Below are 17,067 nucleotides of genomic sequence, written 5' to 3'. Positions count from 1 at the left end.
CCAGTCATAACATCAGAGGTTCTTACGATTTACAGAGTTGGCTAGAACTGTGATTGGACCCCATCTGTGCACATATCTGTTTGCATACAGACAGACAACCAAATATGAAAGGAGTGTTGTGAGCGGGAGAAGGAGGCCCCGTGCACTTGTGTATGGCACAACACTTGAGTATATACACATTTCGCACCAGAGCCAATGAAATTTAAAAACACAAATTGTAAGAAAAACAATTTTTGAAAAGTGAAATGCAGATCTGGGGGTTTCTAATGGAGTAGTTGGCTCTTCAGATGTCTGTCTCCTGGTTGGCTGGTTGGTTGGTTGGTTGGTTGGTTGGTTGGTTGGTTGGTTGGTTGGTTGATGTTTTGTTTGTTTTTTTTTTCCAAGGACGGGATTTCTCTGTGTAACAGCCCTGGCTGTCCTGGAACTCGATTGAGTTTGCTGGCCTCAAACTCACAGCGATCTGTCTGCTCTGCCTCCTCAGTGCTGGGACTAAAGGCGTGTGCCGCCACCACACACAGCTTTGCTCTTCAAACTTCTAAGAAACACTTAGGGAAACAAATGCTGACTTGCTATTTAGGGTGGTAGAGATAACTGTCCACAGGTGTGATAACATTGATGACCCCTGCTTTTTAGAATATATACTCAAATATTTGCACAATAAGCTGTTTGGCTTGAGACTTGGTTCCAAATAACCCAGGAACCCTGATGAGTGGAAAGAATATAGATGAGCAGGGCCTGGTCTGAACCGCTTACCGAGTGAGGAAGGCAGGAAGCTTGAGCCTACTAATCTGATCACCTCTGCACAGGCCTGGAACAATCCACTACGAGAAAAAAAAAAAAAAACAGAAGGAAAACAGTGCTGATTGTGTCAGTCAGGCATCCTGCTTTGACTTCTGCCTCACTACACTTTGACCTTTTAAAAATTCCTTCTTGAGCTGGGTGTGGTGGCCCACACCTTTAAATCCCAGCATTCAGGAGGCAGAGGCTCATTAATCTTTGAATTGAAGGCCAGCCTGGTCTACAAAGTGAGTTCTAGGACAGCCAGAGCTACACAGACAAACCCTGTATCAAAAAAAAAAAAAAAAAAAAAAAAAATTCCTTAGGTCGGTATGAGTAGCGAACATCTTTAACTCCAAGATTTAGACAGAGAAAGAGGCCGGTGGATCTTTGAGTTCAAGGTCAGCCTGGTCTACATAGATCCATGTGGGTCAAAACAGGGTTTCTCTGTGTGTAGACTTGGCTGGACTAGCTTTGTAGACCAGGCTGGCCTCTGACTTTGTGCTGGGATTATAAATGTGTGTCACCACACCCGGCTTATATAAATTAAACATTTACATAGGCCTACATTCCTTCTCTTTGGCTTTATATTTAGTATACTTGTTCTAGGATCTCTCCATATGTGTGTGTGTGTGTTTCCATTTTTCTTCCTAATGAGCACATACTATCTCAGATGGCTCCCAGAGCTGCTTTGGCACTTGGCTCAGGAGACCCCTTCTAAGCAGCCTGTCCGTGAGAAGGGACACACCCACAGTGAAGCTGGAGAACTGTGAGAAGCCGCTTCATCATTCTTATTGTCCTCCAGTTCTGCCCGGTTCTGTCGGGAACCCTGTCGAACATTCTGGTTCTGAGACGGAATTCCCCATTCCCGGTCAGGTCGCCAGAGCCTCTGGCTGAAAGCTGTGGACATGATCCTGAGGGAAGGGTCTTTTCTGTGGTACCTTTACCTGGACAAAATCTACTGCTTACTGTCTTTGAGAAATGTGAAGGCCTTGATGGAGTATTTTCACCTTCTGGACGCACATCACAGGAACACCTTGAATGGTCAGTCATTCGTGTAGGGTTGTACCCAACCCCGGCACCCAAAACTATCTCCCTAACTTTTACTTCATCTTGTTGAGGAAGCCAGGACACTGCCAATAGAGCCGAGACTGAGGGCAGTTTGGTGCAGAGGATGAAACTACAGGCTCTGGGGTCAGGCTGGGCTCTACCCACAATTCCTTGGGGATTCAATGAGCATGTTATACCCTCTAATGTCTCCCCACCCCCATGTGTCATCTGTCTTGTTCCCACCCACTCCACCACCTTCCTCCATGCAGGGCCCTTTCCCACTTTCATGTCATTTTGTTTTGTTTGTTTTGTTTTGGGACCCACTGATTTTAACCAGGTTTTGTCTGTGTCTAATGGTATCTGTGAGTTACCAAAAATATTGCCCCTCTGCTGTGATGTGAGTCCATACATTAACGGCAGGCCAGGTGAAACACCCTGGGTTATTTTCAAACCTCAGTTTAAATATGATTTCGAACAGTCTACCTGTCACTCTCCCCTCACAGTCAGGAAAAAGCAAAGAGTACTCAAATTTGACTTTTTTTTTTTGCTACGGGTCTCACTATATAGCCTTATCTAGCTTGGAACACACAGAGGTTCATCTGCCTCTGCCTCCTGAATGCTGAGGTTGAAGGTGTGCACAACCACACCACACACACCTTCCAGCCTTAAAAAACAAACCGTAACAAGGCAGGGGCTGTAGCTCAGTAGCAGACACACTTAGCATAGGTGCAGGCTCCAGCACTGAGAAGAATGAAACAAAAACAGTGTCATGCCTTGCTTTCCTGTGTGCATGCAGATTGGCATGATGTGATACCACTCTCCTCTGGCCCAGATAAGACAGCTTCAGGCACCAAGCTGCCTCCCTAGTAACCAAATAATTCCCCAACGACACAGTGGCCAGGAGGTCCAAACCTGCTCTCTGATTACCAAGGGTAGAGACGGTGATTTGGAAGAGAGACAGCACAGCTTTTTATGATTTGCTTCCTGGGAGAACAACTTCAGGACTTGGGGGACTTGGGGGACCAGAGTCATCTTGCTGCCAAACGGCACGGATTCCATAGCTACAGGGTCCCACAGGACGCATCTCCAAGGCAGACACAACTGCCATCCCTAGGTGTATACAGTACGACGCTGAGTGGTCACACCTCGTGGGGCACACAGGAAGAACTGCCAAGAGGCCATCAGGCCAAAGCTGACATGTGACCATAAGCTCAATGTGCTCCTGCTTGCTTCCAGCTGGGATTCCAGATGACACAGATGAAGTGTTTGATGTGCTCAGCGGAGCCCAGAGATAGTTTCTGGTTGGCTGCATGTATGTTGCATACCAATTTTGCACCTTGTACTCATGAAGGGCAGAAAGGACCTGGAGCTGGAGTTATAAACAATTGTGAGCCACTATGTGAGTGCTGGGAATTGAACTTGGATCCTCTGAAAGAGCAGCCAGTGCGCTTAACTGCTGAGTCATCTCTCCAGCCTGTTTGGTGGTGGGTTTTGTTTTTGAGACAGGGTTTGACTCTGGAGGCCAAGCTGGGTTTGCACTGATGGCAGTCCTGCTTCAGCCTCTTGAGAGCCGAGATTATTGGCACAAGCTGCCAGGCTCAGGTCTAGAGATAACTTTGGTAATCAAGAGGCAAAGGGGAAGCTGGACAGGATGGCTGCAAGTTTAAAGCGCTTAACTTGGTTTTCTACGTAGTGAGCTCCAGGCCATCCATCAGTGAGACAATGATGATCAACAACAAAACAAACCAAAAACAATAGAGGGGAAACCACATATAAAGCCACACTAGAAAATCCCATAGCCAGCAGGTGCGGTACACATCTTTAGTCCCAGCGGAGGCAGGTGGATCTCTGAGTTCCAGGCCAGCCTGGCTCTAAAAAGTGAATTCCAGGACTATACAGAAAAACCTTGTCTCAAAAAACAAAAGGAAGGAAAGAAGGAAGGAAGGAAAAGTCTTTTCAGGATTTGTACATACCAAATTTGATCATATCATAATCCCACCCACACTTCAGCTGCAGTGATTGCTGCTCCCATCTTTTATTTTTTTTTAAACAACTGAAGGCTAATTTTTTAAAAAAACTTTACAAGCATGACTATTATAGTAAAATTACTTTTCTTAAAAGCCAATTATTAAATAATAAAATCTCTTAAAGTCTATTATTGGATTTTAAACACTTTTTACTTATGAGCAGAATGGTTTGCAAATATGACTAGATCTGGCTTGTTTGTTTGATTTTTGGAGACAGGGTTTCTCTGTATAGCCCTGGCTGTCCTGGAACCTGTTCTGAAGACCAGGCTGGCCTCGAACTCAGAGATTCTCCTGCTGCTGCCTCTAAAGGTACTGGGACTAAAGGTACCACCACTACCCAGCTCAAATGGTTTTCATTTAAAATTTCAGTCTTGCTTCTGAAACAATCAAAATAACAGAAATGCAACCAGAGACAAATTATAATAAACAAACAAATGTGGCTGCAGATGTGTGCTCGTTTATGTCTGCCATTCATAGTACCAACAGACTATTTTTGAACTGGAAAAAGGAAAAGGGTTCATCTGACTTAGACTCTAGGTCACAATCCATCACTGTGCTGCCCCCATCTTATTCTGGCGGTAAGGCTGGTGAGTGGGATGGCAAGAACCTGACTGAATGTGTCAACTCCTGCACTTGGCTTCACTGTAACGATTACACAGCCTCCCTCAGGTTGATTCATGTCAGAGCCCCAACTCTGTTACTGAGACCCACAATGCAGCAGCAGCCACAGCAGAGCTGGGAGCACCGTGGACTCTCTCCCATGACGCACTTCCTGAAGGGGGAACTGTAGCTTGACAAGACCCTGCCATGGGGTAGGACCACCTTCCTTGTCAGGTTCTCAGGTTTGCTGGGATGTGACATTCAAAAGTGCTTAACACATCGGGAAGGCCCCATCCCTCTACAGCCAAAAGCCTTTGCTAGGAGTAAACATGAACAGTCTCCGCATATGAGAGCAGTGACTTTTCCATTTCCCGTCTGATTAAGGAATCATGAGAAAGGCCAAAGAAAACAGTATTTTTCAAAAATAATTTATGTGTCTGTATGTGTGTGATATGTGTAGGCACATGTGTGCACTAGAAAACCAGAGGACAACTTTAGGGAGTCCATTCTCTCCTACTTCACATGGGTTCTAGGGATCAAACCCAGGTCCCCAGGCTTGCCTGATAAGTGTCTTTACTGGCAGAGCCACTTCTCCAACCCAGATGTGAACAACTTTAACAAAGAATCTGACAAAGACCACTCGTCAAAGGCCACTCATCAGCAGCTTGCCTGTCATTGGTGACAGGTGCCAAGCACTGACCGCCACCATGCTTGTTGGGCATGTAAGCCAACGGGTCAGCCACCTTCCATAACTCAGCACACTACTTTTCCATAGCAAGAGCAACTAAAGGCTTGAGTTGTGGAAGGTTCAGCATGAAGCCAGAAACAAAATATTGTCATTGTCATTGTCCCAGGACAGTGAGCTTCTAAGACCACTGCATTCTTAGGTGGCTCCTAATGCTGAGACTGTTGTAAAACCATCTCGTCCCCCTCTCCTCCCCCAGATGTGCTGTTCTTTCATTTCCTCCACCACGTGACTAACCTGAAAGTCACACAGATCAAGATAGTATTTGATATGCTGGACTGGACGGCTATAGGAGAGATTGGTTTTGACCAGTTCTATATGTTGGTCTGCATACTGCTGTCACATCAGGTACCAGGGCTGCCCTGGGGCAGGTGAGAGAGGGTTGGGCTGCTCACCTCCGGATAAAGCTGACAGTAAATAAAGGTGAACACAGTGGAAGGCTTCAGCACTACAAATGGGTGGAAGGAAAATGAAGTGGGAAATTCACTTTTGGTTCCTTAATAGACCATCAACTTGGACATTCTAGTACCTTCCAGGCTTCTCTCTGCAGCTGGCACCTGCCTTCAGCCCTCCCACCTCCTTGTAAGGAAACTACTGTCCCTGCCCACTTTTCTTGGCCTGCCTGGCCTCCAGTGAGCTTCAAAGCACCACCAACCATCCCAAATACCCTACCTCACTCTTGCCCCGATCCTTTGCCTCAGAGAATTTTCTGCTCAGGCAGAAAGAAAGGGAATGGGGCTGTTCTCTGTGTGCCTTAGCTTGTGCTCCTTGAGCAAAGGGATCTTGTGCCACTAGGATTGTTAATTAAGTAAAACTGATCGCTACAAAAGTTTCCCTTGAAAGCAGGGGCTCACGTGGGCCTTGTCCCTCTTCACAGCCCTTTCCCCAAGTTTGAGAGTTTACCTTTTGCTCTGAGCTCTCTAGGAGCTGTCTGGTGGCTATATGAATCTTCGGTGTGACACCCTTCCATAGTACCGATATTCTCGTACATTTCTTTCAAAATAGAACCGTCTGCAAGATCAGTTTATGTATCGCCACTCCAGGGCAGTCTTTGACCTGCTTGATCTGAATGGGGAGTTGAAACTAGACGCATCCCACTTCCAAATGTACAGATTTCTCTTCAATATCAAGAAACAGGAACTCCGAGACCTCTTCCATGACTTTGACATCACAGGCGACCAAGTAAGTGCAGATCTGTGGATTGTGGGGCAGAGGGCCACGGCCTCGACCAACGGTGGAGACGGTGAGGAAGCTGGCAACAGTCGGGACTAGGAGGAAAACGGAGATCAACAGGCTCTGGCAGAGAAAGGACTGGCTAAGTGATCTATACATCATGTGATATAGATCCGCAATGACAGGTTTTGAGGAGGTAGACTAATATGGCGATGAGACGGCGGTCAGGGAGCCATTTATAGACTGCGATAAGCAGAAATTCTATGATAGAACCGAGCGAGGATGGTGACTTCTGCCTATGTAAAGGGTGACCACAGTGGGAGATGACACGGACACCTGACAAAATGACCCTGTTCCCATGGTCTGCCACAGACTTGACTGCTCCTGGGAACTAGGCCCCAGTCAGCCTGTAACTGTAACTCCTACATCTCTAAGTTTCCAAGAGTCCAGAGTAACACACGAGTAACACCTTACTAAGCCTTCTTGTAATATTTTTTTCTTCCTCCGCCCCCCAATGAAAGATGCTTGATTACAAGGAATTTAAACTGTACACAATCTTCTGCACGGAGAAATCCATAGACAAGAAGAAGAGAAGAGAAAGACAGGAAGAGAGACAGAAAGAAAAAGACAAAGGGAAAGACAAAGAGAAGATTCATCATTTAAGGAAGTTGTATTCGTCTGTGTTCAGCAATAAGAGTCTCCTATGATACAGAAGTGAGCATGACTGATTAAAATTAACATGGCCACAATGAGGTAAAGCACCAAAGTTCTTTTTTTTTTAATGTATGTATTATGTATGTATCCATTGAGACATGGTCTCACAGTGTTGCCCTGGCTGGCCTGGAACTGGCTATGTAGACCAGGCTGTCCTCAAACTTACTAAATAGTTGAAGATGACCTTGGGCTTTTCACCCTCCTGCCTCCATTTCCTAAGTGCTGGGAGTGACTTTTCTTACTCTATGGCCCCAATGCTCTAGGGCTCCTTTCTAGGCTAAGCCCACCTGGGTGCCAGAAACTCAAGATGGCCAATGGTGAAAGGCAAGTTGATGGCATGGAAGCTGTGTTTTGTTTTATTTTTCTCTCAATCTATGTTTCTTTGAGACTCACTATGTTACCCAGGCTGATCTCCAACTTGTAAGGTGAAATGATCCTCCTGCCTCATCCTTGGGTTAACTGGGACTGCAGGAGTATGTCACTGTTGCAGCTCAGTCTGTGTGTTCCTTAGAGCTTGAATTACTCCAACATGTCAAATGCTTAGGCAACAGAATAAAACTTACTAGGGTAAAATATTATGTGCCCCTGATCCATTTTAACTTTTTATGAGCCTAGCATGATGGTACACACCTTTAATCCCAGCACTTGGGAGGCAGATTTCTGTCTGAAGGCAGCCTCATCTACATAGTGAGTTCCAGGAAAGCCAGGGCTGTGTAGACCATACAGAGATCAATACTTTGACTGACTTAAAAATTCTTTTGGCATGAGATTTGTGATATCCTCACCCACATCCCAAGGGACTTTATCAAAACAGTAGCAACTGTAACAGGGCCCTAGACCTTACTCAGCACAACTGACTTGTTATGCTCTTTTGTGTTTTTTATTTGGGGTTCCTTAAAACCTCTCCGCTTCCCTAGGTGGGAGAGGTTAGTGGGGAGATGAGGTGCAGACCCCTTAACTTCTCCTGGCTGTTTAGGGTTGGTAGATTCTTTCAGGGCTCTACCAGTTCTCTGCCAACAGCAAAAGCAGCAAGCGGTCTCCTCTCTATCTCCTCCAAGCTTCTGCACCACGAAGTGTCTCTGGCCTCTCCAAACTGCCACTCACCACACACCAGCACCGTATACCACCCTTTCTTTTTCTGGGCTCTCATATTTATATCCTCAGAGCCCTAGACCACGGCCCTCTCCATGCCACAGTCAAAAAACCACGCCCCACACGAGACAATTAATAGCTATGGACAAACTAAAGCGCAAACTAAAATCCACACTTAGGATTAAAACAAAAACATCTACAAAAGAAACCAAAACTTCCATTACACTGACTCATGATGGAAGTACCGTTCAGGCTGTAAAACTCAGCATGCAGACAGCAAGCATCCCCAGCCAAACTGAAAAATCAAAGTCCTTAGTTCTGGGAAAGTCTCTAAATGTACTAAGCTTGCTTTTGGCTTCCATAGTTCTGACTATTTTTGTTAATTGGAGTATGTTGAGCCAGAACATGGTAATTGTGCTTAAAAGCTCACCCTGAGAAAGACTTGGAGCTACACTGGGATCCTGAACACCCAGTGTAACCATCAGCAAAGACTTTCTATTGGTTTAAATCTGTCTTTCCCACAATAGCAACATTATAAACATGTGCTTGGTGTAGGTGAGGCAGTGACTTACACACACAATTTAATGCTTTTAACCCTGTCAACTAGGTAGGGCTATTCTGTTTACAAAAGAGAAAACTGAGGCCCAGAGAAATTAAGAAAGTTACCCAAACAAATGTCTCACAGATGGCAGGACCAGGATTCAGACTCAAGGACAATTAAAGCTGCTTGTACTCACAGCCTGGGGTCTGAGCTCACTGGACTTTTGGCAGATTTGTGTTTTGGTTGGTTTGGGGAGGTTATGTTATTTAGACAGGATGCAACTACATAGCCCAGGCTAGCCTCCAACCTGTGATACTCCTGCCTCAGCACCTATCTGTTGGATGCTCTTTAAATTTTAAGCCAGCAAATTGGCCAGAAATCCCGTTTAACGTTCATTACAACAGCTAAGTTTTTTAGGAATATGGTAGGAGACTGAAGTAACAGATCATTTATGACATTCTAACTAACCTCAAGGAAACCAGTGAGTTTGAGGGTTCCCAAAACCATGGGATATGATAGTCCGTACCATAATCAAGCCTGGTTTTGTCACCAACATAAGAATACTGCTCACCTAAGATCCTTATCTGCAAGTCAAACCTGGTTAGTGTGAAACCTCATTAACAAATGGATCTTGCTAACAAGTTTTTGAGTATGATTAATGCAACTTCTCCCTATGAACCAACAGTGAGAAGAGAACCAGAAAATACCAAATCCCTGATAGAACTGGTCATTTCAATTCTTTCTATGACGATAAAGATACTGCTCTCGGGATTGAAAGCAAACTCGTCAGTCCTCATGCCCTTCCAACATTAAGCATCTGTAGTTATGACATGTTTGCACCAGGTAGACAGGGACACTATGCACTATGCAGGCTGGCACTCCAAAAATGGGAGGAAAAATGGCAGCCAGAGAATGGCCAGGCCAAAGAACCTCACCACTGAATTCCTTTTTACAGGGTTTGGTCTCTCTTGAGGCAGCCTAGGTGGCTTTAGGACCTAGGTGTGATTCTTGGGAAAGACACTCCAGAGGTCTCTTCTCCCAGAGATGGTCTTGAGCTGTATAAAGGATAAAGCTCCTGGAGATACAGAACTGCAGCGGGGTGGTGGTGGTAGGAGAGTCGGAGAGAGTAGGTAGGTAATTTGTCCTTTCTCCCATGGAAGTCAGGGGTCACTGTAAAGGTATAATGAACGCAACATCAGACTTATTTATAGACATTAAGTGTGTGTTACAGTACAAATGTGGAGGTCAGAGGACAATTTGTAGTTGATTCTGATCATTCCATGTGGGTTCTAGGGATCAAACCTAAGTTTGATAAGCACTTAAGACAAGTGCCTTTACCTGCCAAGCTATTGCAACAACCCATCACACTTTAAAACATTTCTTTTCAAAGCAGCTTCATGAACTGAAGGCCTTTGGTGGATCAGTGGCACATGTGTTTATTTGCAGCACCCAAGGGTTAAGGCAGGACTGGGAGGGCATCTTAGGTTGCATGGTAAGACTGTTTCAAAGCATCAAAGCACAGAACTCGTGGTGGTTCTAGAAGGGTATTGGGGTATCAGGAATTATTTATAAATGAGATTTCTGTGTAAAAACTAAAATTCAAACAAATCAGTAAAATGATACTGGACAAGGAATACAAAGAAAAAAAAACCAGTCTGAGCCTGCTTTGCTTTATGAAATTTTATTTCAGATTTATTTACTTCCTTTCACGTGCTTGAGTATTTTGCTCGCATGTATGTTTGCAGACCATGTGCATGCATGCTGTCCTAACAGGTCAGAAGAGGGCATTGAAACTGAAGTTGAGTAGAGTTGTGAGCTACCATGTTGGTGCTGGGCATTGAACCTGGGTTCTCTGCAAGAACAAGTGCTTGTAACTGCTGAGCCATCTTTCTAGGACCCCTCTTTCTCCCTAGTGACTTAAAAAGTTTTATAAATGAGTACACAGGGCCTGGTATGTGTTTCAGCAATAAGAGCATGACACATGTGGGGTCCTGGGTTCCATCCTGTGTGTGTCAATGCTTTTAGTCTGAAGTTTTCACACTGCATTGCAAGTTCCTAGTTACACGAGTGTTCACAATGGGGAAGGCAGGTGGGTACTATGGGTGGAATGCTAGCCTGGTGAAGGCTCCAGCCAGGGCCACAGGCAGAGGTAGATTCTTCCACACCACTGTCAGCTAGAAGGAACTTTTAAGGGGGCATTAGCTAAGTAAAGTGGTCATCTTTCCCTGCAATGCTTGGCTCTCACATCTCCTCCCCATGCTAGGCCTCATGCCTCAGAGTAGGCAAGACCAAGTTAACTGTGTCCAACCTTTGACAAGTCACCCAGGCTCTTGCCACAGAACTACAGATTACACTCTAACGGGCCACATCACAAGAGACCCCAACAGCAGTCACAGGACACCAGCTGTCTCCTAAAATGGCATCACTGGATTCCCTTTCTAAGTAAAATCCATCATAGACTGGACCAGCTGAGTGACGACCATTTGCTAAGAAAGCTACCTTTTCCCCACCACAGCTAAGATGGATGAAAATAAGTAACTTCAAGAAAAGGGGCCATTGTCTTGTTTCTGTTCTTTTCACACACACTCACACACACACACACACACACACACACACACACACACACACACACACTCCAGAAAACACAGAAGCAGTCAAAACTAAGCAGAGGCTGGTATCCCTTAGAGTAGGGAGCCCCTTTGCAGAAACCCAGAAGCCATAAAAGGCGAACAGATTTTGTTGTTAACTTACTCAGGTAGCCCTGGTTGGTCGGGATCTCACTATGTAGATCCAAGCTACCCACAAACTCGGTTTGCCCCTACCTCCCAAGTGCTGGGATTAGAGGAGTGTGCAGCCACACCTGGTGAGATTCAGATTTGACTATGAAAAACCTGAAAATTTTGTACACACACAACAAGGTACAATCCCCCCCACCCATTGTTTGGGTATGTGAATGCAGAGGTCAGGGTGTCAGTTACTCTCAAGGCAGGTCTTACTGAAACTGGAGCTCTCCAATTTAGCCCAACTAGCTGAGTATTGAACTCCAGGACTCCTGTATGTCCTCAGCAGCAAGCAAGCAGTACTGATTGAGCCACCCTCGCCATCCCGGTGAACCTGTTATAGACCAAGATGGAAGTGCTCCTGATGCACAGCTCTAAGCGATCTGCAGTATGTGGTGCAGCAGTTTGGTAGCCATGGCTACCACTGGCTTTAGAGAGAAAGCCTCCCATCCCCATAGGCTGTGGGAGTATGCCACTGTACGAAGGAATAAAGGCAAAGACAAAGAGAAAAGTGAAACTTTTACTTTTTTCTTTTTTTAAAAAAAGCCCCTACATACTAAAATTATACACATCAAGTATTGATCCAATCTTACATCAATCTATTGACAATTACCAGCACCATGTTTTTTCTCACCTAGGTTAATCTACTGACAATTACCAGCACCTAGGTTTTTTTTTTTTTTTTTTTTTTCTCACCACGCCTGGAGGATCGTTATTCAAAGTATATGTTCCTTTAAAATAAAAACAATAACAAAAATTCTTAGAGAGGACAAACCCTCAAGAAACAAGCAAGACCTTTTTACCAAACATAGGTTATCGGTGACACCATCAAATTTCCTTTAGAAAAATAACAGGTTTAAACATTCTTTTCCAGTTAATGCTTTGAGAGATATTGCTATTCAGTGTGACAAAGAAATCAGCCTCTGGATGTTGGGTGATGTATTGAAATACCCCAGAGCTTCCACATGGGGATGTGAGCATCCTCCTTTGTAGTTATAGCTAAGTGCTCCTCCTGGGATTGGATTTAGTCACCATCAAATCTAAATTAGGTTTAGTCACAAACTTTAAAAAGATGAACAGAATTAGGAAAGTGGTTAAAGTTCTCAGAAACATAAGTTACAATTGTTGATATATTTAAACAGGCTATAGGAAATTTAATTCCATTTTAAACTACTTAGCAGTTTCATTTTGCCACTAATCATGTTTTACATCCAGATATGCATTGAAGGTTTGGTATTTCCCCACTGAGAAGAGCACAGAACCTTCTTTCATCTACTGTTCACATCTCACAAACTCCCAAAGATCTAGTGTGGTCACATTACAGCCCTTCTCATCAAACCAACTTTTTTTTTTTTTTTTTTGAGAAAGAGCCTTACTATGTAGCCCTGACTGGCATAGAACTAGCTGTGTATTCCAGGCTGGTTTCAAATTCTGAGACCTACCTAATTCTGCCTCCCTAGGTTTGGGAATAAAGGCAGGCACCTAATACAACCTTTGGCAGCTCTCTCCAGCCTTCTCCAGAGAAGGTAAGGCTGCTTCACTGAGTTCCTATCCCTTAGTCTCGTGTGCAGATGATGGTTATTTCACCTTTGTTGCAAAGGTAAGGGAAAGAACACAGTCAAAGTGGAGTAAAAAGCACTCGAGTCTAGAGCCAGGTGCCACCATTTGTTCTCACCAGTGTTTAAGTGACACTAGAAAACTGTCACACTTGAAAAATTTCAGCTGGAATCTTCTCCAAGGCTGAGAATAGGCACAGTTTTCCCAGGAACAGGCAGAGGGTTTTACTCACATCCCCTGCAGGCACAAAAGAGGATTGCTTTTTATTCTGGAGTGGAAGCTGCCATACTCCATTTCTGTGTTGGCTGGCCCAGAAATATATAGGTGAGGTCAGTCAGCTCCAGAAATGGCCAAGCAGAGTGATAGATTAGTGAGCGTTACATAGTAGCTAGCTGTCAAGCCTGGGTACCAAAGACATTTTAAAATTGCTATGCAGCAAGCCGAGACTTCTCAACTGAGAATGAGAACTCTGACTACTTACTAAATTACTGTCCAGTGTTCCAGAGGGTGCCTGCTGCCAGTGTGTTGAATGGCAGCAAAATTGAGTGAATATGAGTAAGGAACATAACTTGGAGGGCAGGGGAAACAACACTGACAACTCCCAGTCTCCACTGTCTCCTGATGGAGCATGAAGGCAAACCCAGAAGAGAAGCAAAACCCTCTGCTGTGTTATGTTCTGCCAAAACAAAACAAAACAAAACAAAACAAAACAAAACAAAACAAAACAAACTGTGATTGATGGTTCTGGAAATATAATTTGACATATATGTCTTTAAAAATTCTGTATCCAAAAGGTGCTTGGTGCTGTTCTTGATGGGTCCACTGTCTGTTTACACTCCAAATCATTTAAATATAGCCATTACATAGTTGATAAATGTTTTAAAATAAATGGTTATCTATTAACTGCCTTTCAAATTAGAAATTATAATTACAGGAGTCCCAGAGGCTGGCTCTGTGTGTTTTATTATTTTTGTTGGTCTCCATCACAGATGGAATTTTTCACTGGTAATTCCTCAGAACTAAATCCATTTATATAGGGAATTCAGAGCAGTGAAAATAAATTTCACGCCATAGAGTAGGAAACAGTAACAATAAAAAGGAGCCAAGGGATCTTGAAAGCAGGCCAGCCCAGCTCAGTTCTCCACTGGTGTTGGGTTTTGTGCAGGCTGGCTTACTATAACCTGCACCACATAGTCTTTGGGGATCTTCAGCTCCTCCAGCTTCATCTTATCGGTGAGAGGCCTGCCAGAGAAGAACCACCGCTGGCTGCCCGGCTCTACGCCCTCTGTGGCGTGTAAGCGCCTCTTCATGTGGAACACCGTGTCTGTGCTGCGCACCACAAGCTTGAGGTCTTTGCCAGTGGAGAGGCGCAGGCGGAGCTGAGATTCGTGTCCAGAATTGGGAGGTGGCTCAGGGATATCCAGAGTCTCTATGTCACTCTTCTCCTCTATCATGTTGATTGGCGGTGCCAAGCAGTAGACTGGCAGCTGGTACCGGTTCCCCAGCTCATCGTAACACTCTGTTAGTGCACCTGCAGAGAAAGGGGGGATAAGACAGTTTCAATGAGAGTGCTTCTGGTCACGGTGCTGTCAGCCTCAAACCCAACAGCACTCCCATCTTAACTTCTGACAGTAGGTAAGTGAAGAGAAAGCTCTTAAGAGCTCAGTCAGAGGTGGGGGTCTTGTGAGTTTATCACACACTACAAACATCAGAACAAAACCCCTTATGCTTCTAGCAGCAGGAGCAAAAGAAACCACTCGAGGGACTGCGCATCTATAGCTACACATGCATCGACAGTAAAAGTGACACAGTACTATGAACACCCCTATACCTTCAAGTGTGATCCACTAGATGAAACAGGCCATTCTGACTTTCTCTGAAAAGACATTATCTGATGAAACTTACAAAAAGAGAGATAATCTGAATAGACCCTATCTACAGAAGGTGGATCAATAACCAGTAACTTTAAAACAGAAAGCACCAAGTCCAGATGGCTTCAACAGTGAATTCTGCTGAACATTAAAGTAAGAAATTATAACAACCTTCTATTTTTTACAATACAGAAGAGAAACTTCCTAATGTATTCTATGAGACAAGCATTACCTTAATGCTAAAGGAACAACACAAAATAAAACACCTCTACAGACTACTATCTCATAAACAGACTAAAAAATCCTCAACAAAATATTAGACAAATCAACTACAACACTATAGAAAAAGGATTACATACCATTCCAAGGCAGAGTTTGTTCTAAGTATTAAAGACTAGTTAAAAATGGGCTGGGTGGTGGTGGTGGTGACGGCACACACCTTTAATCCAAGCACTTGGGAGGCAGAGCCAGGAGGATCTATGGAAAGGAAAGAATAGAAGTGTCTTGTCGCTAATACAACTGTCTATGTCACTGGTTCTCAACCTTCCTAATGCTGTAACCCTTTAATATAGTTCCTCATGTTGTAGTGATCCCCGACCGTAAAATTATTTTTGTTGATACTTAACTAAATGTGCTACTGTTATGAATCATGATGCATCTGCTCGTGCAAGATATCTGATTTTTTTTTTTTTGTCCCTTGTGAAAGGGTCATTTGACCCCCAAAAGAGTTGGGACCCACAGGTTGAGAACCTCTGATTTTACGAAAAATCAACAAAATGATCACAGATCCAATGAGCATGCACATTAAGGTTAATGGATAAAACCAACTGCTCCATATGCAACAACAAATGGATAGTATCTGAAATCACAAAACCATGTATATTAGCACATACAAAGTGGGGCATAGAGATATAAACCTTAACAAATGTGTAAGACTTACAAGAAAATGACAAAATGTTAAACCAAAGAACTATGCATTGAGAAGATGATTCTGTTGGGATGTCAGTCAGTTCTTATTTAATCTATAATTTTAATGCCACTCTTAATCAAAATCCAAGGAGTGTTTTTTTTTGGCAGATCCTGGACAAACTTCTCTAAAATGTAAATAAGGTGAAAAAAAATTAACTTACAAAGACTAGTTTATGGTAAATTTATAGTAACCAAGATAGTGTGGAGCTGGGCATGGTTGCTCATACTGAAATCCCAACACTCAGAAGTATGAAGCAAGAAGACTGCCATCTTTGAGGTTAGTATATACACATAGTCTAGGTTATCTTAAAAAAAAAGAAAAAAAGAAAAAAAAACAACAAAAAAAACACCTTAAAAAAAAAAAACCCCAATACTCAAACACAAACATGATCAATGAAAACAGCTGAAAGTCCAGAAATAAGACTCACACAAATACCACCAACTGATCTGTGTTAAAGAAACAATGGGGTGGGACTCAGTGATGTCTGCCTCGGCACTCAGGGAGGCAGAGGCAGGAGGACTCAGTGGGTTCAAGGCCAGTCTAGTCTACAAACTGAGTCCAGGACAGCCAAAGCTTCACAGAGAAACCCTGTTTCAAAACAAACAAGAAAACAGAAAAGGAGAACAGAAAAGACAGGTTTTCCAAACAAAAGGTGTTGGGTTAACAAACCATCAAAAAATTAACTCTCAAAACTCAGAAAACAACTCTGTGAAGTACGCTGAAGACTAGGCACAGTAAAGATACACACTGTAGTCCCCATGCTGATAATTGAGCTTGAGGCCAGCCTAGGCATACAGTGAAACCTTGTTTCAAAACAACAAATACAAACAGAAATGTTCAGAAAACCAATAGCTCAAATACCTTAATAAGACTCTTCACAAAGAAAATGAGCAGGTAGAAGATAAGCAGATGAAAAGATGTGTGATAGCACACCACTAATTAAACTAACCCGTGTACAACGGGCAAAGTATTAGAGTTCTGACAATACCAAGGCTGGAGAGACTGGAGCAATAAGGAGTTTCCTTCACAGCTACTTTAGAAGACAGTTTGACCCCTCCCCCTCCTCTTCCTCTCTTTCCTTCCTTCCTTCCTCTCTTTCCTTCCTTCCTTCCTCTCCTTCCTTCCTTCCTTCCTTCCTTCCTTCCTTCCTTCCTTCCTTCCTTCCTTCCT

General features: G+C 43.8%; 2 protein-coding genes across 2 annotated transcripts in view; one reads left to right on the top strand and one right to left on the bottom strand.

Moving 5' to 3' along the window:
• The first annotated feature begins 1,685 nt into the window (after positions 1-1,685).
• On the top strand, positions 1,686-7,197 carry Efcab9 (EF-hand calcium binding domain 9). The gene is made up of 4 exons (XM_055604681.1): positions 1,686-1,821; positions 5,399-5,547; positions 6,205-6,381; positions 6,894-7,197. The coding sequence occupies exons 1-4, from the start codon at positions 1,686-1,688 to the stop codon at positions 7,077-7,079; spliced, it is 648 nt and encodes a 215-aa protein (XP_055460656.1). The 3' UTR covers positions 7,080-7,197.
• A 4,806-nt stretch (positions 7,198-12,003) lies between these two features.
• The window catches only part of Ubtd2 (ubiquitin domain containing 2), a 60,904-nt gene continuing 55,840 nt past the window's right edge, over positions 12,004-17,067 (bottom strand). The window contains exon 3 of the mRNA XM_055604850.1: positions 12,004-14,587. Within this exon, the coding sequence (XP_055460825.1) occupies positions 14,190-14,587 (398 nt within the window). The 3' untranslated portion in view covers positions 12,004-14,189. The remainder of the gene's footprint in view (positions 14,588-17,067) is intronic.

The sequence above is a fragment of the Psammomys obesus genome, unplaced genomic scaffold (assembly GCF_907164565.1).
Source record: "Psammomys obesus unplaced genomic scaffold, mPsaObe1.curated_primary_1811, whole genome shotgun sequence".
In the NCBI taxonomy this organism is placed as follows: domain Eukaryota; kingdom Metazoa; phylum Chordata; class Mammalia; order Rodentia; family Muridae; genus Psammomys; species Psammomys obesus.
This window is presented reverse-complemented; position numbering and strand designations above follow the sequence as displayed.